At 34.7% G+C, this 26,994-nt stretch overlaps 2 protein-coding genes across 32 annotated transcripts in view; one reads left to right on the top strand and one right to left on the bottom strand.

Annotated features, from left to right (window-relative positions):
- Nucleotides 1-26,994, bottom strand: part of GIN1 (gypsy retrotransposon integrase 1) — a 176,229-nt gene that overhangs the window by 113,240 nt on the left and 35,995 nt on the right. For 5 of the 7 annotated variants that reach the window (XM_058440667.1, XM_058440668.1, XM_058440673.1 and 2 more), the window contains one exon: nt 21,719-21,929. The exons of the other annotated variants lie outside the window; for them this stretch is intronic. The gene's annotated coding sequence lies outside the window, so the exon portion shown is untranslated. The remainder of the gene's footprint in view (nt 1-21,718; nt 21,930-26,994) is intronic. 7 annotated transcript variants of the gene reach the window in all.
- PPIP5K2 (diphosphoinositol pentakisphosphate kinase 2) overlaps nt 1-26,994 on the top strand; it is a 99,629-nt gene that overhangs the window by 65,497 nt on the left and 7,138 nt on the right. For 7 of the 25 annotated variants that reach the window (XM_058440656.1, XM_058440653.1, XM_058440655.1 and 4 more), the window contains 6 exons: nt 102-221; nt 1,100-1,162; nt 4,619-4,759; nt 8,646-8,771; nt 12,894-13,011; nt 16,792-18,451. In XM_058440656.1, the coding sequence (XP_058296639.1) occupies nt 102-221; nt 1,100-1,162; nt 4,619-4,759; nt 8,646-8,771; nt 12,894-13,011; nt 16,792-16,810 (587 nt within the window). In that variant the 3' untranslated portion in view covers nt 16,811-18,451. The other 18 variants (XM_032156713.2, XM_032156715.2, XM_032156714.2 and 15 more) reach the window with 9 other exon arrangements.

Here is a 26,994-nt window from a genome sequence, read left to right as displayed (position 1 = left end):
CCTTATATGTGGTAAGAGCCATGTTAATTGCATGCTGCATGAATTCCCAATGTGAATGGAAGAACACCCGTTGTGTATGTATTTTCTCTAACTCCCATCAGGGTCTCACTGTGCGGGCCTGTTTAGCACCTCGGTGCTCGGGGGTTCTTCAAGCGCACCTAACCTACAGGATTATGCTCGTACTCATCGTAAAAAGCTGACCTCTTCTGGCTGCATAGATGGTATGTGCACACATGCACACACAGATTCATACCTACACCCATGCACACACCCATGAGCAGTATTTCTCAAAGGCAAATCTAAGGCCACTGACTGATTCCAGTGAAATCCTGTCGTCTTTTGCCTAAATGACTCTCAGTGCTCTCTGTTATCTACAACTTGGATCCATGTTTCATCAGACAGTTAATTCTAGTTAGATTTAGAGTACTTGTACAATAAGTATGTTGAAATGGAAAACTTAGAACAGTATTTTGTGTATTCTTCTTTTAGATAATTGATAGTCTATATTATAAAGAATAAGCGTTTCTTTGATCTTTTAAACTTTTATTTATTAACACTTATTTTACTTATTGAGCTAATTAAAGTGAGTGGAATGTTTATAAGTGGAGGACAATATCATATTGGCAATATTTTTATAAAAATAAACACAGGATGAGAATATTTTAGGATCCCTAGCTGAAGGAGATCCTCTTAATGTTGTTAATATACCTTAAGTTTTAATATTCAGAATTTTTTATGGCTCGTGGAAGCGTGTCCCTTTTGTTAAGAAAAGTGGCTCTAGCTCTTTCAGGATCATCTTTATTTAAAACATTTTCTCATTTATCAACAAATTTATTTTAGACAGTAAAACATGAGTTTACCAGAATTGCCAGCTCATCTTGCTTTTCTTTCTTTTGTATATTTCATTTGACACTTTTCCTCTGTCATCAAGCTAGTTAACTTCTTTTAATCAATATTTGCCTTATTACATTCTCTCATTGTCCCTTCTGCATGTCACCTTTCTAACCTCCACATATATTTGTTTTTCCCCTCTTTCTTTTAAGTGTTCTTCTTTTTGTAGCTGTTACGAATTTCAGGTACCTGTTTTTCTCTTTCTTAGACGCCACACGCGGTTCTGCTGTTAAAAGGTTTTCTATCTCATTTGCTCGACACCCAACCAATGGTACGTTTTGCTTTTATTTTAAAAGATACTCCCCTGCTTCATCCCTTTTTTATTTTTATTTTATTTCAAAGTGTGGGGTATACAGTATCATTCATTTCTCCATCCTTAATGTCAATTGCCATACAATTCCAACTTGTTATTCACCCAAATTATTGATACTGTCTAGCTCCCTTTTCAGCTGTAATTTACATAATAATTTAACATTACTCATCAAACTTTTAATGACAATGATGATGAGTTTTAATGCTAAATTAACACCTGAAAATTTCTTCTAATTTCTCAGATGATCAGTCTACACAAATTTTTTAATTACAATTAGTATTCTTTAATTTTTCTTAATTCTCAATAACTTTTTTTCTTCCTAATTCTCTGATCACATGGTTGTTTTATTGAGATATTTAAACAAAAATACAGAGCCACTCATGTCAAATAGCCAAATAAGATGTGTCTTTGAAAAATTCTTGGGCACCTGGTGATGCATATTTCACTCTGTAACATCGTCTATTCCTGGCTATTTTTCTAAAGCAAAACCCTGTTTGGTCTGGAGCACTCTGAAAACTTTGTCCAGCATTCACTTTGTTCTCGTGTAGCAATGTGGTTTGCTATTATCAAGCAACCAATTCTTTTTAGTACCACTGCTTTTTCTTAAAATTTAGAGGACTCCTGATAGGAAGAAGATTAAGTTAAGATCTAGAAACCCAATTCTGTTAAATTCCATTTTTAAGGCTGAATGGGAAAGTGTTTCATGACCATTATTTGTAAAAGGAATTATTGCTGCATTACAACTTCTAACATAGAGCTTGATATTGTGGGGCAAGAGGGAATATTTACTGATCACTTTACAATAATTCAGGATCAAAGAATTTAAAAGAGAACTTACAGATTTTTGCTTGTATTATACATGGAATGAAGATACTTTTATCGCTGGAACTCTTTTTCTTTTTAACTGCAAGTCTTTCAAAAACTCAAGTCAGATCTTTCAGAAATTTTTATGAAGCTAAAGAATTCAACACAAGTTTATGGTCATTCTCCCCCTTCTGGATCCTTTAAGAACACATCTAAATAACAGTGCACTAATAATTCTTGAAGGTGGAATAAGAAGATCTCATCCTCAACAAGTAAAAATTTAGCCTTAAAGCTTGATGTACTTTCCCTTCATGGTAGCTGTTTAAATGCTACTGTTTGAAGAAAGTGATTCTTATTTGATACAGCTGCAGCTTCTAAAGAACCCGTATGCCTAAGAACCTCTTAGAAGAAACACAGAAGTCACAAGAAAAACAGAAGCCACAAAAATTCTAAGAAGAGACATTGCAGGTTTAAGACCATAGCTTTTGTACTGAATGCTGTGTGTTTAAAACCAATATTTGAGGTATTATTATCTAGGAGAATCTGTGTTTAACTGAAGGTTTTTAAAAATGAAAAATATTTATGTTAAATTTAATAGAAAATAGAGTAATTTCATATTCCTTTGGTTTAGGCTCTTTTTAAAAAGGTGGATTTTCTGCACATACAAATGCACATAAGATGCATTCCTTTCTATTCTACAAATATTTCTTTTGAGTTTTAAGGTTTCCTTTTTTCCATTTTTAATACTGTGTTGTCTTATCTGTCCTGTGAATTGTCATTTGACTCTTCCTTTTACTTTTTATTTCCCCTAACTTTCATGTTATTTCCATCTTTAACCCATATCATGGACTTACCCCTCCCTTCATCTTTAGTTCAAGGAACATGGTGAAACAAGTATCTCCTGACAGTGCTTTACCTTATTTTCTGGGCCTCTGTGCAGAACACCTACACCTCTATAGGTGCTGGTCCGTTTCCTCTGTGGAATTTCTAGGCTCCAGTGGTATGTTTTTATAGCTTCTAAACATGTCAGCAGGGTGGCTTTTTAAATTGCTGCGCTAACCCTTTCATTGTGCATTAAAGGAAAAGTTTACTAAAGATAAGTGGAAAAAATGTAGTCTAGAGGAACTTAATTATATTGTCATTTGCCTGTTATAAAATCTAGCAGGCAAATGAAATAAAATAATTGCTATAAAAGATTTATAAACTTTGTGAGGAAAGAAGAAAAGATCTCATCGTTAAGTTTAGTGTAATGCAAAGAAAGGGTTTGCGCTCATTTGCATGAATCTTGTACTTATAAAAAAAAGTAACAGTTGTGCAAGCCTAATTTCTTCAGTGCTTAATTTAGGTGCTTTAGCTGCTGTTATAGTATAGTTTTGTTTTTGTTTTTGTTTTTAAAGTATGTGTAATGTTCTGTCATGCTTTGGTTTGCACCTGAAAATCAGACATATCAGTTTTGCAAGTCCTTTGGTTATTTTCCTAGGAAGATTAGATTGTCTTTTAACCAAAGTTTCCGTATTCTTACTGAGAATTAGGCAGTTCTTGGGTCAATATTTCCTTCAGTATTTAAATAAATCAAACATCAGTCAATTTAAAAATGAGCACACGCTTATTGAAGCAGAGTCTTGCAGTCTGAGGTTAATTTTTACTTTTAATGATATTTGACTTAAACTTTATTTATTATAAGTATTTAATTTGGGGTAATTAGTTTGAATTTTTGGAAGAGTAGATGCAGAAAGACTCGTTATTTTTAACAGTATATGAAAGCAATTTTAAAAGCCATTCAGTTGAATAAAGTTTAAATAAACAGGCAATTTTCTTTTTTAAAAAAGTGAATAACCTATATCTTATTTGTTTAAAAACATAAACTGTGTATTTAAGTGCTTTTGTTTCACTGATGGTATTAATACATATTTGCATGGTTGTTTCGTAAAATTTTTGTATTTCTGTGCCGTTGTTAAATAGGAACATATTTGTATTTTGTGTTGCTTTTTACTTGGCCTAACTTTACACAGCCAGTGATTCCTAGTAATATAATTATGTGTTAATTCAGTAAAGGTAGGTGAAATACGTTTTAGAATTTTTATTCCAGCATGAATGAATGAATGTTGTTTGGGGCTCATACTAGAGAGTATCATTGGTCTTGGCATGCCTGGAAAAGTACCTAAAATAATTATTCACAAGTAATTATATAATTTTTCAACAAGAACTTACTGTTAGCCTCCTGGCATCAGGGATACATCATGTGGCATCAGCTTATTCACCTATTGAATAGACCTGACTTCAAAAAATAAAAACTGAAAACTTGTATTTCTTTGTTTTTTTTTCCCCTAGGTTTTTTAAAGTATTATTCTTAGATTTTACCAATATAGAATGAAATTGTGTGCATGCTATACTATATGATTACATTTAAAAAGAAATCTTTGTCACATCTTGTTCCAGCTCCATATTGCATAGCATCTGGTGTCATGACTTCAGAGATATTGTGTGTTTGCATGTGATAGATCGAAAAGACCTAAACTGTCCAGTTCTAAGCAGTAGGCTTCCTTTTTAATTACTGATTTTAAAAATATCCATCTTTTATTTTTTGTTTTTGGTTTTTTTCTCTTCTAGGCTTTGAATTGTATTCCATGGTGCCATCTATTTGTCCTCTAGAAACTCTTCATAATGCCCTATCTTTAAAGCAAGTGGATGAATTTCTTGCTTCCATTGCTTCTCCATCATCTGATGTTCCACGGAAGACTGCTGAAATTTGTAGGAAATTTTTCTTTCATTGTTATTATTTAGTTGCTGGGCAACTACATAGTATCTGAATATAACAGGAATTGTAATAACATAAAAGCAGGTAGTGGTAATGAGTAGAAGCAGAAGTTTAGGGGACAAAGGAGTGTAAAGGGACATTATTAGGAATTCTTTGGTGTAATGTGAACTGTACCTCTTTTTTTTACTCTCTGCCAAAATCTTTTCTTCTTACCAAAAAAAAAAAAAAAAAAAAAATAGCAGTAGAAGTCAACAAAATATAGGGTTGTGGTCTTTTGTTAAAACTATGTTTGCTAGAAATCTCATATTCCTATTGTATATCATTTTATAGCAAAGTTTTTTAAAACTGCAAAATATCAGTCCACATTAACCCATTCATACACACTCATCTCCTGACTACCTTTGGTAAGTAGTTAGAGCCTTTAACTAAAAGACAGCAAATTAGGACAACAATTTTTCAAATTGTGTATCTCAGAAAATATTCTGAAGAGGTTAATTTGTGTGTTTGAAGAAAAGATGTTCATGGTTAAATAAGTTTTAGAAACTATGTTATATCCCACCTCCCTTTGGAGAGGTATAGCTACATTAGCATATAAAAGGCTGACATTCTTCTGTAAAGAAAGCTGTATAACCCAGATTTTCCAAAATTTATTTTTTAGAAAACACTTTTTTGGTAACACATTAAATATCATGTGGCACTATTCTGAGGGACATCATTTTGGGAAATGTTCAGGGCTTCCTTTTTAGGTGTGAGAAGTCAGCTGCCAGTTGTTGTTTTCAGCTCTATAGGATTCCTCAGTACTTTGGAAATTCCAGTTTGGAAAGCATTAGTTTTGGGAGAGAGTGCTTTGCTTAGAGCTAAGAATCTTAATATTCTAGACATATCTTAGAAAGTGACAAACTTTCTTTGTATATCATTCCTCTTTTTCTGAGTGCTGTAAATAAATTTTGCTCAAGAATAAAATGAGATATTAGAGCTCTCGGAATGAATGCCACTTTTATGTCTGACTGTCATTCTCTTCTCTTTCCTGGGCCATCACATTGTATAATTCTAGAGAGCTCTATTCTCTTTATATTCTGTCTAAATGATACCCCCTGCATTTATAAAAAGTAGTGACCTTTCCCTTTTCTTCCATTTTTGGTAGTAGAGGCCAGTTTTCAATCATTAACAGTAATAGAGATGTATACTGGTGAGTGTTCTAAAATATTTCACTTTAGGGATGGTTTTAGGAAGTAGGTCTTAATTTTAAAATTTGCATATAAATGTGTCCGATTCTGAAAATTGATAATACTCCAAATGAAATAACTTCTCCAAGTGATAAAGGTCAGAGACAGGAAAGTGAAGGTGGTCATCTCCTTTTATATTCTCTATAACCTAATAGAATGGACAGTGCTGTTACCTCAGAATGCAGTGGAGGTATTCTAGTTTACCCCTTCACCCTTAATGATGTTTCATTGCTTCCCTGGGGCAAGGATTTGAAATCTTAAAATAGAGATTAAAGAATTATTCTAATTTGTAAATAAGAATTTAGGGGTAGATATCAACACTATTAGATTTTAGAAGACTTGCAGTGAATGATTTGAAGGTAATAGAAATAGTGACGTGTTTGTTATGAAAGGATAATTTTAGTAGAATATTTTCAAAAAGATAATATTATAAGGTTTGTTCTGTGGTACTCTTGATGGATTCATTTTGTGGTTAGTGAATTCAGTTCATCAGAGTGTATTATTGAAGGATATTAATGAGGCAAGGGATATTAGATTCTTTTTCCAGTTGTGCTAATTTCTAATTAGCTCTTCTCTATATCATGGATACAAATTGTACCTCAGTCCCTCTAGCTCTCTTAAAATTTCATGCAATTAGTTGCTAACAGAACTAGATGATAAAGTAAATGTACTTAATGTGGCTCATAGAATTGGATAAACCTTAGAGATAATCTAGTTCATTGGTCTTCAAACTGTATTCCCAAGGGTCTTTGGAAATTCCATGAGGAAGAGAAAGATGCTGAATAGTTAGGGCTTGTGTCTTTCATGGCTGCTTCAACCAGAGTATCTGCTTTGGTCTCTTTTATTTAAGATTTCACTTAAGAACAGCTTTACTATTTAAAGAAAAAAATCGTAGAAAGACACAGTTGAGGAAATCAGTGAATTAATGGTCAAGCAAGACTAAAACCCAGGTCTTCTAAAGCCTCTATTTTTCTTATTATTTTTGAATAGCAAAGAAAATAGGGTGCAGTTATGATGAAAGTATTTGAATCGTGTATTGTATAGAGTAACTAAAGGAATAAAATTTATTAAATTATAGGATATTTATATTATTTGCAGTTCTCTGAGTTATCAAGCTGTAGCATCATATACATAGAATTATATTAATTTTGTGGTGTTTATAACAAGGGAAAAGGAACTGTTAATCATTCTCTGTCCTTCCCAGTTTTTTCTCATCTAACACAAAATTAATAAATATTAATACTAGAGGATAGCTTACAATGGGGAAGTGATAATATCAGATTGGAGAAAAAGGAGTAGGTATATTAATTAGGATAAGTTAGTGATGGAAGTTCATAGAGTAGGGTAAAAATATGCAAGCAGAAAAGGGCTAAGTAAAGCTATGTTGTTTTATGATGTTTTAAGGACTTTTTATCACTGGATTATTTTCATTAGTGACTACTTTGAGCTCTTTTAGTTAAATGTATAATCATTCATTGTAGGTGTCAACCAGCAAAGGCACATTTGCCATAACTAGCCCACATCTTGATTTTCAAAAGCACGCTGCCTCTCCCTTTGTTTAGGGAGTCTAGAAGCTCATGCCAGTAGTGTCTCCTTCTCCCCTACTTTGGCCTGTCCTTGCCCAGAGGCTTCCATACTGAAGAATTATCCCTACTTCTCCTTTTTACACCTCTCAATTTCTCTGCCTTAGTTAGAAAGAGAACCGGAAAAACCCAACTTTAAAATTCCCTCCCTCTCATTTGGTTAAATTTCAACTGGCTAATATAGGAAAATAGTTTCTTTTATTACTTATAACTTAATTAGTTTATTCCTAAATATGATAGTTTAGTATACCATTATATTTGTATATGAAACATCCCTGAATCTGTGATTTTTTTTTTTTTTTTTTTTTTTTTAGAGAAAAACAGTTTGAGACTCTGTCTCTTTATTTTTTTCCCCCCCGGAGACAGAGTCTTGCTCTTTCGCCCAGGCTGGAGTGCAGTGGCACAATTATGGCACACTACAGCCTCAACCTTCCAGGCTCAAGCAGTCCTTCTGCCTCAGCCTCCCGAGTAGCTGGAACCGCAGGCCCAGCCAATTTTTAAATTTTCAATAGAAATGAGGCCTCCCTGTGTTGCCCAGGCTGGTCTTGAACTCCTAGGGTCAAGCGATCCTGCCTTGCCTAACTAAATTATAAGTAATAAATAAGTCAAATTGTTTTTCTGTATTAGCCAGTTGAAATTTATCCTCCCAGTCCCTGGCCACGCATGGTGGTTCATGCCTGTAATTCCAGCATGAACTACCACACCTGGTGAGGGGATTGCTGACTCTGTTACCAGGCAAGAAAACTATGCCATTAGCTCTTTTCCATGCCTTAAAAACCTCAGTTTCTGTCAGGAAAGGATAAAGTCTGTTGCTCTATTCTTGGCATTCCTTTGGTGCATACTATTTAAATGCTTATTATTTACAGTATAAACAAAACATCTATTTGTCTAAGGCCATAAGAGAACTATCTTTTTATAAAAAAAAGATTATTTTGCTGAATTTACCTTGACCATTTTCTTCTGTTATTATGAATATTCGTAGGGTCACTAAAGTATAAGAAATTTTCTATAATGTTAAGATATATTTGGCAGGAAATTATTAAATTAACATGTTTGTTTATTCTTTTCAGCCTCTACAGCTTTACGTTCCAGTCCAATAATGAGAAAAAAAGTATCTTTAAATACGTACACACCTGCAAAGATCCTCCCAACACCACCAGCTACCTTAAAGAGTACTAAAGCAAGCAGCAAACCAGGTTAGGTGTGTGTGTGTTGAGTTTGTGGATTTGCACAGAAATTAGAGGAATAGTAACTTGCTTTTTAAATGTTAAATTTGTTTTTAATTAGGATCTTTACACTTCCCTAGAGCGTAAAATCTATTATTGTAGTCAATTGATACATATTTGTTTTTTGTCTGTTATCTTCCCCTCTCCCCACATCTGTTAACAAAATATATTTCACAATCACACTTCTCCCCAAAGTAATTTACGGACTGTCTTCTTTTGCCTTTCTTTTGAGTTTAAGGCATCGTCTTGTATGAAAATTTCTATGAGCCAGGCATAGTGGTGCCCACCTGCAATCCCAGCTACTCAGGAAGTGGAGGTATGAGGATTACCTGAGCCCAGGAGTTCAAGTCCAACCTAGGCAGCATAGCAAGACCCTGTCTCAAGTATTAAAAAAAGAAAGAAAAAAATTGTTTTCTCTTTCCTGATATTTTCATCTCTCCATTCTCAGTCCGATTATGTAACTACCAAAATTAACTATCTTTTATTAGCATTTTTCTACTTTAATTTCATGGCACATTTAATTGTATTTTTGACCCTTCCTGAAATGCTCTCTTACCCTATTACTCTATTGTGATATTCTATCCATTTATCTTATTCCTCTACTTTTCTTGTTTGATGATCCTTCTTCTTTCTACTTTCTTATCCCAGACAAGAACATGATACTCATGATATTCATTTTTCTTACCCTATATCTTTTTTCCTCAGAGAATTTCATATACCTCCAAAGCTTTGACAACAGCCTCATTGCAGATGTCTTCATTCTTTTCCTCTAGTGCTCTCAAATGTTCTTTTGGTTAAGAGTTTGTGCTTAACAGTCAGAGAAACCTAGATTAAAATCTCAGTTCTGCTACTTATTAGCTATGTGACTCTGGACAAGTTACTTAACCTCTCTGAACCTTAGTCTCATAGTCATAAAATCAGGTTAATAGTACCTTCTTCATAAAATTGTCAGAAATGATTGCAATCTTATACATAAAGTACTTGGCACACATAGTAAACACTTACTAAATGGTAACTGCTATTAATTGTTATACTGTATCCAAACTGTTCTCCTTACTTTTCCCCAAATAAATTCCCTTAGCATTCATGCCATTTTTTTCTATTAAAATGTTTTCCCTTTTACCTCACATCCTTCAAGACGCAACCCAACCTCTTCCACTGATAATGTATTTATATGAATATCAAAACAAGAACTTCAATAACACTCTGTGCTATTGATTTGATCTATTATACCTGATTATAGCTCTATCAGATTACCAGGCCTTATAAGTCAGGGGCAATATCTTAAACCACAAATCTTACAGATTTGAACCTTGCACATTTCAACTAATAAGTATGTGAAACAACAGACAATTGGATAAGTATCTTAAACATAAGTTGTGATGCATCCCATATGCCACACAAAGCTAACATTTGTATAGTTCTTTATATTATAAGCATTTTTCTGTTAATTCTCATAGTTCTCACCATAACCTTTAGAGGTCAATACCATTCTTATGTCCATTACAGATGAAAAAAGTAACAGAGATAGTAACTTAATCTCAGCTTACATAGCTAGTAGTCAGTAGTCCTAGGATTTGAATACATTTTGACTCATAGTACATTGTTCTTTAGACACATAATAAATGCATTAGTTCATATACATTTTTAAGTAATAAAGTAAAAATGGTGTTATATTTGACATTTTAACTGTTAAGTCAACCTTGCATCCTTAGGATGAACCCTACTCAGTTATGATATATTGTATATATGAAGGTCTATAAAATTCTCTGAGGAAAAAAACATAGGGTAAGACAAATGAACAGAGTAGCATGTCACTGTCTGGGATAAGAAAGCAGGAAAAAGGATCATCAACCAGAAAAGTAGAAGGATCAGAGAAACAGAATATCATGATAGAGTAGTATCTTGGAAGTCAGGGTAAGAGAGCATTTCAGGAAGGATCGACAGTATAATCAGACGTGCCACGAAGTTAAGATAGAAAAATGCTGACAAAAGATAGTTAAATTTAATTCTGAAGAAATTTGCATCTGCATTTGTGAAGGATAGGATATTCGTCTGTAGTTTTTTTTGTTTCTGTTTTTGCAATGCCTTTTTCCAGGTTTTGGTATCAGAGTAATGCTAGCTTCATAAAATAATTGGGAAGTGCTTTCTATTTTCTGAGTTTTTATAAGATTTTTGTTTCTTCCTTGAATGTTTGATAGAATTAATTTGTATCAATTAATTTTGATAGAATTTATGTTTCCTTTTTGTGATACTTTTGGTAGTTGTATTTTTTTAGGAATTTGTTCGTTTTATCTAAGTTGTCAAATTTGTTGCTCTTTTACTGTCTTTTTAATGAATGTGGTAATAACTAATGTTATTCATGATGCTGGTCATTTGTGTTCTTTTTTTTGTGATCATTCTCACTAGGGATTTTTCAATTTTGTTGACTTTTTCTTTTTTATTTATTATTATACTTTAGGTTTTAGAGTATATGTGCACAATGTGCAGGTTTGTTACATATGTATCCATGTGCCATGTTGTTTTGCTGCACCCATTAACTCGTCATTTAGCATTAGGTATATCTCCTAATGCTGTCCCTCCCCCCTCCCCCCACCCCACAACAGTCCCTGGAGTGTGATGTTCCCCTTCCTGTGTCCATGAGTTCTCATTGTTCAGTTCCCACCTATAAGCGAGAACATGTGGTGTTTGGTTTTTTGTCCTTGCGATAGTTTGCTGAGAATGATGGTTTCCAGTTTCATCCATGTCCCTACAAAAGACATGAACTCATCATTTTTTATGGCTGCATAGTATTCCATGGTGTATATGTGCCACATTTTCTTAATCCAGTCTATCGTTGTTGGACATTTGGGTTGGTCCCAACTCTTTGCTATTGTGATTAGTGCTGCAATAAACATACGTGTGCATGTGTCTTTATAGCAGCATGATTTATAGTCCTTTGGGTATATACCCAGTAATGGGATGGCTGGGTCAAATGGTATTTCTAGTTCTAGATCCCTGAGGAATCACCACACTGACTTCCACAATGGTTGAACTAGTTTACAGTCCCACCAACAGTGTAAAAGTGTTCCTATTTCTCCACATCCTCTCCAGCACCTGTTGTTTCCTGACTTTTGAATGATGGCCGTTCTAACTGGTGTGAGATGGCATCTCACTGTGGTTTTGATTTGCATTTCTCTGATGGCCAGTGATGATGAGCATTTTTGCATGTGTTTTTTGGCTGCATAAATGTCTTCTTTTGAGAAGTGTCTGTTCATGTCCTTCGCCCACTTTTTGATGGGGTTGTTTGTTTTTTTCTTGTAAATTTGCTTGAGTTCATTGTAGATTCTGGATATTAGCCCTTTGTCAGATGAGTAGGTTGCAAAAATTTTCTCCCATTCTGTAGGTTGCCTGTTCACTCTGATGGTAGTTTCTTTTGCTGTGCAGAAGCTCTTTAGTTTAATGAGATCCCATTTGTCAATTTTGGCTTTTGTTGCCATTGCTTTTGGTGTTTTAGACATGAAGTCCTTGCCCACGCCTATGTCCTGAATGGTATTGCCTAGGTTTTCTTGTAGGATTTTAATGGTTTTAGGTCTAGCATTTAAGTCTTTAATCCATCTTGAATTAATTTTTGTGTAAGGTGTAAGGAAGGGATCCAGTTTCAGCTTTCTACATATGGCTAGCCAGTTTTCCCAGCACCATTTATTAAATAGGGAATCCTTTCCCCATTTCTTGTTTTTGTCAGGTTTGTCAAAGATCAGATAGTTGTAGATATGTGACATCATTTCTGAGGGCTGTGTTCTGTTCCATTGATCTATGTCTCTGTTGTGGTACCAGTACCATGCTGTTTTGATTACTGTAGCCTTGTAGTATAGTTTGAAGTCAGGTAGCGTGATGCCTCCAGCTTTGTTCTTTTGGCTTAGGATTGACTTGGCGTTGCGGGCTCTATTTTGGTTCCATATGAACTTTAAAGTAGTTTTTTTCCAATTCTGTGAAGAAAGTCATTGGTAGCTTGATGGGGATGGCATTGAATCTATAAACCAACTTTTGGCTCTTTGTATTTCTGTTGGTTTTATGTTTAAAACACAATTTTTTTTTTTTTTTTTGAGACAGAGTCTCCCTCTGTTGCCCAGGCTGGAGTGCAATGGTGTGATCTCGGCTCACTGCAACCTCCACTTCCCAGGTTCAAGCGATTCTCCTGTCTCGGCCTCCTGAGTAGCTGGGATTACAGGTGACCGCCACCACAGCTGGCTAATTTTTTTGTGTTTTTAGAAGAGATGGGGTTTCACCATGTTGGCCAGGCTGGTCTTGAACTCCTGACCTCAGGTGATTCTCCTGTCCCAGCCTCCCAAAGTGCTGGGATTACAGGTGTGAGCCACCACGCCTAGCCTTAAAACAAAATTAAAAAAAAATTATTTTAAATTAATTTTTTTAATTATTTTAAAAATTATTTTCTATGTCCTACTTACTTTGGGTTTACTTTTATCCTCTATTTCTAGTTTCTTAGGTCATTGATTGTTATCTATTTCAAACATTTAAACCTTTAAGTTTCCCTCTAAGCATTTTAGTTATGTCTCACAAAAGTTATACTGTATTTTCATTATCATTCAGTTAGAAATACTTTCTAGTTTATTTGTGATTTCTTCTTTGATCCATTGCATATTTAGAAGTATATTGGTTAAATTCCAAATATTCAGGGGTTTTTTATTGTTTTTAATCGATTTCTTATTTAGTTCCATTGCAGTTATAAAAACATACACTGTGTGGTTTCAGTCTTTTAAATGTTGGACTTATTTTATGGCTTAACATCTGGAATGTTTTGAATATAATTTGTGTACTAAAAAAAAAACCCAAATGTTTATCTTATAGTTCATTGATCCTAATGGACACTATTTTATCATTATGCATGAGGTCAAGGTTGATAATGTTCAGATAGTCTGTCTTTACTATTTGGTTTTTCTTTGGCAGAGGGGTGGTCAAGGAAGGGATTGATTGTTCTATCAATTGTACAGAAAGCGATTACACTCACAACTGCAGAATTGTCTGTTTCTCCCTTTAATTTGGTAGATTTTGCTTTTTGTGTTTTGGAGCTCTGTTATATAATTAAATGCATATTTGATTATTGGATATTCCTAATATATTGACTCATTTATTATCGTGACTTTTTTTCTCTTTAATTTCCAGTAATGCTTTGTTTTATTTTATCTGATGTGATGTAGCTCATCACACTTTCTTTATGCAAGGCATTCTAACAATATCTGCCTTATGGTTGCAGTTTACAGTTCATTAACATTTAATGTAATTGTTGATAGGTTGAGGTTAGTCTACTACTTTCTTATGTTTTCTGTTTATTCCTTTTGATTATTATACCTTTATTCTTTCCTACTCTACCTTATTTTGTACTAATTCAATATTTTTAAGAATTTTATTTAACTTTTTCTATGGACTTTTGCTGTATCTTTTTGCATTTTTTTTCTGTTGCTCTAAACATATATTCCTAATTTTTCACCATCTACTTAGGGTTAATTTTGTACCACTGAAAGTAAAATGTAGAAATCTTGCCACTGTATAGATTCATTTACCTTACCTTCTTCCCATTCTTTACACATAGTTATCCTTATGTGTTACTTCCACATATATTATAAACACTACAATACAATGTTGTGATATTTGCTTTAAACAGTCATATGTATTTTAAAGAAACTTAGAGGAGAAAAAGATTCTATGTTTATCCATATATTTGCCATATTTTTTGCTCTTTATTCCTTCCTTGAAGTCTGTGTTTCCATCTGGTTTCATTTGCCTTCAGCCTGAAGCTTTTTAGCATTTCTTAATCTGCAGGTCTGTTGGCAACAAATTCTATTCATTTTATTGTGTCTGAAAAATGGCTTTATTTTGCCTTCATTCTTGCAGTGTAGTTTTTGCCGAATAGAGAATTCTGGGTAGAAAATTTTTTATTTCAGCACTTTAATGATATTCCACTGTCTTCTGGTTCCCATTGTTTCTGATAAGAAGACTTAGTTAATTTGAATTACTGTTTGCATAAATGCAATTGGTTGTTTTTCTGTGCTTGCTTTCAATGTTTTCTCTTTATTTTTGATTTTCAGCAGGTTTATTATGGCATATTTATGTCTTTTTTTTTTCTTTTTTGATAATACTCCAAAAAAGATGTTGATTGGTTGATGTTGATTTGGTTGATGTTTACTTTTACTTCTACTTTTCATTCTGTTGTTAAACCCATCTAGTTTTTATTTCAGACCTTTTATTTCAGATATTTATTCTTTTAGATGTTCTGTTTGATTCTTTTAAATAGTTTTTTTGCAGGGATTTTTCTCCTTTTATTCATTATAAACTTACGTTTCTTTGTCCTAGAGCACAGTTAAAATTGCTGCTTTAAAACTTTTGTCTGTTAACCTGACTCATCTCCAAAGTGATCTGTATCAATTTATGCATTCTCAGCAAGAAAGATGTTTTTCTGTTTCTTAGTATATTAATTTTGGATTATATTGTAGACATTGTGAATGGTATGTTATAGAAACTCTGGATTTTGTTAGTTCTGTTATGTTCCTCCAAAAAATATTGTTTTGTTTGTTTTTAAACAAAGAGTTAGCCTTGGCTGAGCTCAGATTGTAAAATATGGTGTTCCGTGAAGTAGCTGGCAAAAATTTCAGTTCATTTTTTGCTTTAGCTGGGCTCCTTGGACTTTACTCTGCTCATGCCATACATTTGACCATCATTTACAAATAGAATTGTGGGCTCATCCTTTTTGAGATTTTCCACCTTACTTTCTAGCAGCTGTAGTTGCTGCAATACTTGTCTTCTGCTTCTTATGTTGGACTTGTAGCCATTTTACATGGTGCATGTTAGGGCCTGTCCTCAGGCTAAAAAGAATAGGAATCTTATTCCATATTGTTCCCTTTTTCCAAGTGCTGATTCTTGTCTAATAACGGCCTGCTCTTGTTCACTATTTAGTGTCTTCAGGTAGTTCTTCCTCATATTTAGTACAGAGTGTATATTTGTTATCTGTGGGAAGATTGGTCTAATAGGAGCTTACCCATACATCTATTCATCCATAGTAGAAATGTAATAATGTAATGCCACCTAGAATGGTTTTTTATTGTATTTATTTATTTATTTATTCTTTTGAGACAAGGTCTTGTTCTCTTACCTAAGCTGGACTGCAGTGGTGCAATCATGGCTCACTGCAGCCTCAACCTACCAGGCTCAAGCAATCTTCCTACCTTGGCCTCCTGATTAGCTGAGACTATAAGTGTGTGCCACCACATCCAGCTAATTTTTTAAGTTTTTTGTAGAGAAGGGTCTCACTATGTTGCCGGAGCTGGTCTTGAACTTCTGGGCTCAAGCGATCCTCCCACGTTGGCCCTCCAAAGTGTTGGGATTGCAGGCATGAATCACCCTGCCTGGCCTAGAATAGTTTTTTGATAATTCATTAAGACTTCCTGTTGGTTTAGACATGGAAGGATGATTCCTAAGTCAAGAGTGCGTCTAGTTTTCTTACCTTTTAGCTTTTTAGAGAGGGATAAGATAGAAGATACAAGAGGAAATAGATGCTTGTAGGGAAAATGATGAGTTCAGTTTATGCACATTAAGTTTGTCTTTCTTGTCAGATATCTTTAAAGAAAGTTTCAATTGGCATTTGTATATACATATCTTGAGCTAAAGGAAAAGGCCCAGGCCAGAAGTATAAATTTAAAAATCATTAGCACAATGGATGGTAGTTAAAAATTATGAAAATATATTCATTTCCTAGGAAGAATGTAGAGTAAAATGAGAAATTAATTTTGTGAACACAGACCATTGTCATTACCTTTCTATATTTGTGTTGAATTCTGAAAAGTAAAAGGTTAAAAATGCTATATTAAATTTTTACATTTCATTTACATCATAATTATAACAAGAATTGTTCTGTCAATCAGCAGTATTATTTGAACTTGGATTGTTTGTGTAAATTTAAGCAATAGTTTTTTGTTTTTGTTTTTGTTTTGTGTAGCTACAAGTGGACCTTCTAGTGCAGTTGTTCCTAATACCTTATCTCGGAAAAAGAATATAGCTAGCAAAACAGAAACGCATGAACACAAAAAAAACACTGGGAAAAAGAAATGAAATCTTAGCAGAAGCTGGAACTTTTTATGCTTATAAAAATAGTATGTTCTTACGTTTCTCCTTATGCATTTATGTGTTCACTTAAAAATGTTTTTAAATCTAAGGGTTTCTTTGTTTATATTCAGGTAAGGAACTTTTGTCATGATCTGGAAATGTTTAAAACGATGTTTGTTAGCATTCTGTGAGTAGCAAAACTTATAGTGATAAAAATCGATTTTTGTTAATATGATGTTTACCATGTGCACATAGTAATGAAAAGGAACATAAAAGCCCAGCAGGCTTGTACCAAAGTCACACCAGTAATGCTATGTACTGCAGAGTCTGATGAGATGGCCTTTGTGCACACTTTTATTTTCATGGGATTGTATCTTAACTGTTAAAACTTCTAGATTGAAATTTGACAGCCAGGGTTACATATTGGGGACTTTTAAAGTGTCTTTCCAAAGAGATTTCATTAACTGTTTAGATTAGAATATCTTTCCCAATTGTTACAGTGACATATATGCTGCAATATTTAACAACTGGAGTATTAGCCACATGGGTTATTTTTTCAATCTGTGTTTTGAATTTTTTTATTATGTGTTATTTAAAATATTACATATGCAGCTGGGAGAACTATACCTTTGTGCATATAGATTTATATATTAATTTGTAGAAAATATTTTCTTTATATATTTCCTTACCATACAAGGTGCCTTGTTCATCAGGAAAACTTTTGTTTCGTATGTTGACAAGAAAGGCACCTTTAGAGTTTCTTTTTAAGTATAGTTGACAAGTGTATAAATGTTACACTTATTTTCAGAGTTCTTTTTAGATCTAAAGAAGTCAGTTCAAAAATGGAAATCAACAATGTTAGGAGAAATCTGAATTCTGTTAAGTTAGTTATTATGTATAGCATCTGTTTTTAACCATTTCCATTCTTATCCCTAGTGTATCAGTTGATCACACTAAGAAAGCTTAGAAGATTGAGCATTTGAAATAAATGCTCTTTATAAATGATTAGATTTTTGAAGGGATATTGAAATCATTGTGCTGTGATTTCATCTGTGATGTGAAAAATCAATTTATTATCCTTGGTGCTTTTCCCCCTCACCAATGCACAAATAATTGTCAACCACTTGAAATGACTTAAACTGTAATCCAAATGGGACAATCTGAAAAGAATTTCATGCATTGGTAGTTAAATAACTTAAATTGCTAAAGCTTTAGCTTGAAACTTAGGTTTAGAAAAGCTATTGATTTCCCATGGTATGAATATAACTATTGTAATTCTTCAAAAGAGACTCTTCTCACCTTAAATAGTCATATATTAAATAACTTATAGGAAAGAAGCATACTATGTGGTAGCTGTTTTAAAAGGTACCAGATGTAAGAGTCATAAATATATACAATTAAAGATGTTCATATATTTCACATGTGTTATATGGAGACGTCTTGTAAACAGTTGAATGTATGTAAGTTTTCTGTTTGTGAAAATGTAGTTAATGTACTCACTGTGGAGGTAATAAGGAAACTACTTTTTTTTTTAAAGTGGAACCTAATTAAAATATTTCCAGAATCAAAGAGACTTAAATGGTAAATTTTTTAAATTTTCTTATCTCTTTTTAGTTTTCAAAGTAGAAAAAACCAGGAATTTTTTTATTAACTTGTACTTACATATTAAATAAAATTTATTATTGGCTATATACATAGCAATATATTACTTTCCAAACCAGAAAGTACAGTACAACTCACTTTTTCCATTGTTATACAAGAACTATTACTTTCCTGTAGTCACCAAACTCAGTAGTATTGCTCTGTAGACTAGACAGTCTATTTGTAAAAATCTCAGAATCATTTTCCCAAACAAAAAGTCTACTATATCAGGGCAAAATGTTATAGTTATCACTGTTTAGTGGCAGTTTGACTGAAGCATCTGTTTCTCACTTGATTCTGTCCTGAGAAGATGTGGGATTTTTTGGTTTTAAATACTAGAAGATATTTCTTCTTATAGCTCAGTCCTCCATCCCAAAGAGGTGAACTAGCCCAGCATGAAGAAGTGTCTAGTCACCCTGAGATATTAATCTTCATAATATATTATTCAGTTCCTTCACCCTTAAAAGCCATATAATAAGCTCACCCCTAACTTAGCCCTTAAAGTCTAGTGCTGGCAGATGCTGCTGCCCTGATTTAAATGAGTTGCATAGTCCATTCTCAAATACTAGCAAATTTGGCGGGCGTGTTACGGCAATTTTGGGTGAAGAAGAAAAGTGTGCTGAACACGTTATGTCAATGATAGACCAGATATAGAGGCTGAAGGGAATACAGTAAAGTAACAAAAACGTGACAGTGTGCTTCGTATAAACATAGAGCACAAAGGCAATAGATGGCAATTATGAGAGAAAAGTTAAAGTTCTTCAAGAAATATCCAATTAAAACTCACTAGCCAAGGAAAAAGTTTCTGTTTTCACCCGGATTTCTTTTTGGTTTTTGTTGACTCTGTCTGACCTAAATGTCCTCTGTTAACTAGTGTCATGCCAGTTTGAACCAAGATTTCACATTTTTGTTTTGTATTCATACTTTGGTAGAAATTTCTCAGTCTTTGTGTGTTTATAAGAGTTTGCTTTACACACAGCGTACAGTGTTTATTAACTTTACATCATTTTATCCTTGCTTTACTATCTGGACAGTGTAGACTGCCTATATTCTTATTTAGTTGGGGTTGGGATCTCTTCTGTTAGAGTGGCCCAGCAGTTTTATCCCCTGTCTAATTCTCTTTTCGTGTGTTGGGAGATATCAAAACAACAGAATTCTTGCCAGTGGGAACATTTTTCTTTTTTAGACAAGGTCTCATTCTGTCACCCAGGCTGGAATGCAGTGGCACAGTCTTAATTCACTACAGCCTTGAACTGCTGGGCTCAAGAAATCCTTCTGCTTCAGCCTCCTAAGTAGCTGGTACTATAGGTGCATGCCACCACACCCAGCTCATGGGAATAATTTTTACACTCCTTCAGAAGCAGTCACTTGTGATTGGAGTCCAAGTAGAAACAGGTTTCCCTCTGTACATAATCATAGGTACCAAAATATTACCGTGTAAAATGTTGTTTATATAGGTCAATTTTTGTGGAAGATCTAATTTCTATTTTCAGAGAACAGAGCATATTAAAAAATCTATTTAGTATTGTATACTAATTTATGTGAATTATAGCTCCTTAACGAAATATATTACTGAGTTTTTTTTTAATACTTTAAGTTCTAGGGTACATGTGCACAACGTGCAGGTTTGTTACATAGGTATACATGTGCCATGTTGGTTTGCTGCACCCATCAACTCATCATTTACATTAGGTATTTCTCCTAATGCTATCCTCCCTGAGGCCTCCACCCACCGACAGGCCCCAGTGTGTGATGTTCCCCACCCTGTGTCCAAGTACTGTTCTCATTGTTCACTTCCCTCCTGTGAGTGAGAAAATGCGTTGTTTGGTTTTCTGTCCTTGTGATAGTTTGCTGAGAATGATGGTTTTCAGCTTCATCCATGTCCTTGCAAAGGACATGAACTCACCCTTTTTTTGGCTGCATAGTATTCCATGGTGTATATGTGCCACATTTTCTTAATCCAGTCTATCATTGATGGACATTTGGGTTGGTCCCAAGTCTTTGCTATTGTGAATAGTGCCACAATAAACATATGTGTGCGTGTGTCTTTATAGTAGCATGATTTATAATCCTTTGGGTATATACCCAGTAATGGAATGACTGGGTCAAATGGTATTTCTAGTTCCAGATCCTTGAGGAATCGCCACACTGTGTTCCACAATGGTTGAACTAATTTACACTCCCACCAACAGTGTAAAAGTGTTCCTATTTCTCCACATCCTCTCCAGCACCTGTTGTTTCCTGACTTTTCAATGATCGCCATTCTAACTGGCATGAGATGGTATCTCATTTGTGAAATGATATCTCATTGAGATTTTTATAAACTGCTTTTCTTTTGGTTCATGTGTTTGTCATGGATTGTGAGAAAAACATATATTTTCGCTTAGGGATCACTGTCAATTTCTCCCTTTATTATCAATGGTTTTTACTTTACTTTTTATATAGTATGTGGCTATGTTTTCTGGTGCATATGAACTCATGAATGCTAGATTTTCATTATAGGTTTTGCCTTTTCATTATTAAAATGTCCTTTTTGTCCATTGGATACTTTTTGTTTTATAAATTGTCAGACATTAAGATTATGACCTATGCTTTATTTTGGCTTGCATTTGCCTGATAATCATCTTTTTACTTTTTGGTATTTGTGTCACTTTGTTTTGGGTTATTTAATATAGTATATAGTGGGTTTTGCTTTGTGATTCCATTTTAAGATCCCTTTTACTTAATGGATTAGTCTGTTTTATGTAATATATCTTTGCTTTTAGATTATGCTTGCTTGCTTTATTGCTTTAAAATTCTTTTGTCTTTCTGTAACAATACTTTCCACTGCAAGTAGGAAAATTCCAATTGAAACTGGTTTAAATCATAAGAAAATTTATTATTACACATTTCTGAAGGTCCAAAGTTGGGATTGGCTTCAGCCACAGTTGCATTAGCCATATTGTCATCAAAAGCCCAAGTGACCTCCCTTGTCACCTCTGGCATAGTATAAACTTTATCCCAAAGTTGTTTTCTCTCGTGTTAACAAGATTGCTGTCAGTTTCAGTGAGGACTACATATTTTTTGGTTCATGTCCAACACAATAAAAATTGAGGGAAGTTCTCTCCCAGTCCTGGAATATTAATATTAAGCCATCTGCTTCAGTGTGATTGAGCCAACTTATTTGATCATCTACTCACCCCTAGATAAACAGCATTCTCCAGGAGATTCCCATGACCTTACTGACCCTAGAGCAGATGATGGAGTCAGTTTTCCCAAAAAGCATCAGCACTGTTGACATTTTGGACCATATAATTCTACATCATAGGAAGCTGTTCCATGCATAGCAGGATGTCTAGTAGGATCTCTGTGCCTAGCTGTGAAGTGTTGAGAGTCAGTTAAGGTAATGAGCTGAAATGAAAATAACAATCACATCTTTATTCACTTAATATGATAAAATTATAAGCAAGAGACCAAAAAGGAAAGTAGTGCCAGCTCCTTGTTGTTCCATTTTTCCCCTACCATGGACTAGCACTGGACATGGGTCAATCAGATGACATGCAGTGCAGGCAGAGGAAATTGTTTCACTGCTAAGGAGCAATGAACAAAAGGTTCCTGCCATCTTATGGACCTCAAGTACTGCGGACAGGGAGCAGGGAAGGGCTAGGAGTAGAAAGAACTGAGTCAGAGTGGAGATGAGTGTCTCAGTCAAGGCCCACTGATAGAGAGGTCTCTGTAGAGGCACCTGAAAAGTGTCTCAACCAAGGCCCCCTGATAAGGAAGACTCAACATGGAGGTACCTGGTCTAGGAATGCAGCTAGGTTTATAGACATGGCCAGCCCAGGGGGTCCTAAGCACCAGGTACAACTCCCTCCAGAGACTGGCTATGTTTAAATCTCATGTGGGAAGGGCACCTTTCCCCTACGAAGCCTGTCAGGCAAAGCCTTTGTAATTGCTTATGGTCAGGCCTGAAAGATCATACATCAGACTTTGGCCTGGAACATATCTCCTCACCCTAAATGCCAGCAGCATCCCCTCCAAACTGCGGCAGTCAAAAATGTCTCCAGACATTAGTAAATGTCCTTTGTGAGGGAAGAATTTACCCTAGTTAAGAACCACTGCCCTAAAGCACATGATTCTGTGGAAAAGAAGGATATATGACCAAAGTCATCATTTTGGATATAGTGAGGGCATGGATAATGGATACATAATCAGCAGTGTACGCTGTATACTACACTTGCATTATGTTATTCACATTTGCTATAGTTCGCTTGTTCTGCTAGTGGTTTTTTCTTTCACTATAATTTTGAATTATATTTAATTTTAAAGTATACATATATATATTTAGATCCTATCTGTTGACTCCTTGCTGTGAACAATATCCAATTAGTGTATTTTTTCCTCTACTGCACAGTTTTGGTTGATTATTTTTTCCTTTTCATTTCTTTTCTAAACTTTGTTAGCTTATGTTGCATTTCCTTTGGTTGTTTTGCTATGATGTTTCTGATCAACTATATTTCTTTATGAACTCTATTTCCTTAAGTTCTTTGAGTTATGACAGTATATTTGGTCACATTTTTCATGTGCTCAGTTGATTCATTCTTTCCTGTTGAGTGGTTTTTATCTGCTAATTGTTTCTGCTTGTTCCATTTCTCCTTTTCTTGAAGTGTTTGTGCATGAACACTGTGCAGGTTTATTCTCAAGTATTACTTACCTTTATATGAGATAAATTTCTTTCTGGCTCATCTATTTGATACAATTTCTTTTTTGTTTGTTTGTTTTTGTTTTGTTTTGTTTTTGTTGTTTTCTTAAATGCAATTTCATATGGTAGGTAGGTTGGCTTTTCTTTTTCTTTCTTTTTTTTTTTTTTTTTGAGATGGAGTTTTACTCTTGTTGCCTAGGCTGGAGTGCAGTGGCATGATCTCAGCTCACTGCAATCTCCGTCTTCCGGTTTCAAACGATTCTCCTCCCTCAGCCTCCAGAGTAGCTGGGATTACAGGCGCCCACCACCATGCCTGGCTAATTTTTGCATTTTTAGTAGAGACTGGGTTTCACCATGTTGGCCAGGCTGATCTCAAACTCCTGACCTCATGATCTGCCCGCCTCAGCCTCCCAAAGTGCTGGGATTACAGGCATAAGCCATCATGCCCGGCCGTAGGTTGGCATTTTAAGCTCACACAATCCTACCAAGGTGACAGTGAATCTCCTTATGACAGGATTGTGGGTCTGAGAGAGCTGTTGTAGCCTTTTACTCTCTCCAGTCAACAAAGATTGGCAACTACAGGGTTACCACCTTTGGAGTCTCTTTCCTTCTGTCTGCCACGTCTACAGACTACTGCTTGTCAATGTAACATGCATGTATTTTCTTCTTTGGCTTTGCCCCTCCTGCCACTGTACCAGACAATATCCAGGAAATCCTCTACTACTGACACTCATCCCATTTCCATTGTTTTAGAGAAGGAACTAGCTGTTGTTTTTTCTTTTTTTCCCTATCTCAGATTATGTCATCTATTTTGGAGTATTTTGGTCTAATGACTTTGGCTGTGATGTGGAGCTATCTGACCTTTACTGCACCTGGTAGCTCTATCTCCTATTTGGGGGTTGAGGTTAAAGTGTCTTCTAGTTTTGTTGAAGATAGTTTATGTTTCTCTTCATATTTGATGATAATTTTTAAAATTAAGACCTGATTTCTCCTTCATTTTCAAACTGGGTATCGTTTCTTTTGTGGTTAATATTCTTTGACAAGAAGGAAGAGGAGGAGGAAGAAGGACAAAAGAAGGCTGCCTCTCTTTAGACTGCCCATCTCAATTATATTTTAAAAATAAAGTTAATATCTGTCCTGCTAACAGTAGTGTTGTCAGAATCAAATGAAATAATATTTGGTAAACTATAAAGTGAAGACCAAATTTGAAGGACTATTTGTTTTCTTTTGTTGTAATAGAGTTGTATATAGTCCAGATGTCAACCAGGCCTCTTCAGCATTTTTATAGTCAAAGATGTACGAGATAGCTGCTAATGCTCGGGAACAGCCTGCCTAGTAACAATCTAACAGACACCCCCCAACAACCAAAAAAAATATAGGTTATTCTAGCATCTTCTCCTTTTAAAATTCTTTAAGAGAATTCAGTTCTTCCCAAAGCAGTGTTTAAAAAAAAAAAGTATTTAAATAAAATCAAGGATACCCTTCCACCCACCTGTCTTACATTGTGTGCGGTATGAGTGGTACCATTGTGTGACCCAGGTAGGATAGTGGATGTATAGTTTAGATACCCATTTTAAAGCAGTTAGAAAGATGTAACTTGACAAGGAAAGCAGTCTCTTTTGTCATTCTACATTTATTGCTTCAGGAGTACTTGATATATGGAAGGATTTTTTTTTTAAAAAAGAAAAAATGAATATGCCTTTGGAAAGTATTTTGCTGCTTTGAAAAGCCATAGATTTGTCTTAAGTTAGGCAATGCTGAATAGAAAGCTTGATGATAAAGGTGGGTAGGTGGATGGATGGTTGGATGGATGAAGGAAAAATTAGGAGAAAAGAAAGCAGAGGAGGGGTGAGACAGAACAAAAGAACACAGGCTCTACTGTTATCAAAAAGCAGCATCGCTGATGTGTGGGGAATAAATTGGAAGTCAGATCATTAAGACTTTTTTTTCATGCCACATAGAAATGCTGATTTGTCCTATAATGCCTGTACTCAAAAGTCATGACAATAAAATGAGACCTGGGAGTCCCAAGTGTTATTAACTACCACAATTTTATATAACTGATTCTTCACTGGTCATCCAGAAGCCTTTTTGAAAGTCCCACTGCCATACCTGCCTCCTCAGTGAAATAGATGTAAAAGCCACAAAGAGAGAATCAATGAGCCACACTCATATTGGAAGCAAATGAAGTTGACTTCACCAGTGGGAAATGCAATTACTTTTCAAAGTGAAAACTGATCGATTCACAATTCAAGGAAAGCATGGAGTAATTTTCAGAACTCCAGTAAGAAGTGATAAATGTCTAGTTTGGAATCATGTGGCTGAAAATCTTACCATATGCTTTCCACAGGCTGAGCAAGAGGATAGAGCATTGAATAGATGCTTTAATTCCATTTTTGACAATGAACCTTGTGCTTCTGAAAATATTTATATTTAACCATGAGGTTATGATGATTTTTCTCTACACTTTTTGAGAAGCCTCTTCAGAAAAGAGCAAAGTAGTCTGCTCTAATGGATAGAATAAGGAGCTGGGAGAAAGGAGACCTCGGTATTAATCTCAGCTCTACCACTACATATCTGGGAGACTCTAGAATCTTTACCATTCTCTCTACTATTCCTAGCTCCCTTTTCTTTCATAGTCAACAAGTGTTTTTTGAACAGTTATTCAGGTAAATAACATAACCTTAAAAGTTAGTACTGATTCCCATTATCATGCTCTGTTGTTCCCCAGATGCTCTTTTGAGGAATTTACTTGGTTAATACAGTTAATATTATAATACTTATAATAATTTCGAGAATTATCAGCATGAGACAATTTATTTGCATAATAGCTTTTTCTTATTATCCAGAATACATTTAGTTCTGGATTTTGTTTGATATTGTGAATGCAAACTATTTTTTTGTATTAGCCTAAATAAAATGAAATACAGTTATGGAAATATTTCTGCTGCAAGAAAAAAATTACATACAACTAGTATACATATTTAAAGGTGCTGTAGTCTTCTAGACTGTAAAGGCAGATGGCCGTGAGGGGAAATCTGAGTGTATAGGATGTGTTTCGTGTTCCCACTGCATATCATATGCATTATTACCCTTGTCTGAGTGGTTGTTTAAACTGACATCTGTAAAACTTATCTATAAAGTGAGATCTGGGTTCTGACCTATCTTTTACAGTCCATAATGTTGTGATTCTAAAAATATTTCATTCCTTATTGCTTTCTGCCCTCCATTCTGACCAATGCTGCAACCACAAATAAAAGCATTACTTACCCTATGAGAAAGACTAGACCGTATACTCATTTTATCTTAACAGTTTATTATAACTCATTTTGACCACTCCTCCCTCAAAAAAAATTGTCCCTAGAAAACTAGAGTGACCATAGGGATCAAATGACCTCATGTTACTGGGTGAAGCCAGGAAGCTACCATATACATAGAAAAGTTGGTTGCCAAGTATGGTGTGGGAATTTGGGAGGAATTTATCTGCTCAAAAACTCTCACCTACTGACTAGATCTAGTGTTTGAAATGTTAGCCTTGGAGATTCTACCTTAAAAATATCATTGAGAAAGCTCAGAGAACTTCCAGGTAAACACATAGGTAGCCCCTTCTAAAATGCAAATGCCCTTTGAAGGCCAGCTTTATTAATCTTGCCATTAACCCCATAGTTAATCATATGCATTTCTCACAGTGACCTGAAAACAGGCATTCCTTCTCTAAATGTGTGTTGAATGCCAGTTATAAACCAGTTACTACACTAAGCCCTGATGATAAAA

The sequence above is a fragment of the Hylobates moloch genome, unplaced genomic scaffold (genome assembly GCF_009828535.3).
Source record: "Hylobates moloch isolate HMO894 unplaced genomic scaffold, HMol_V3 SCAFFOLD_6, whole genome shotgun sequence".
In the NCBI taxonomy this organism is placed as follows: domain Eukaryota; kingdom Metazoa; phylum Chordata; class Mammalia; order Primates; family Hylobatidae; genus Hylobates; species Hylobates moloch.
Note: the sequence above shows the minus strand (reverse complement) of the source record. Positions and strands in the feature narration are given on the sequence as shown.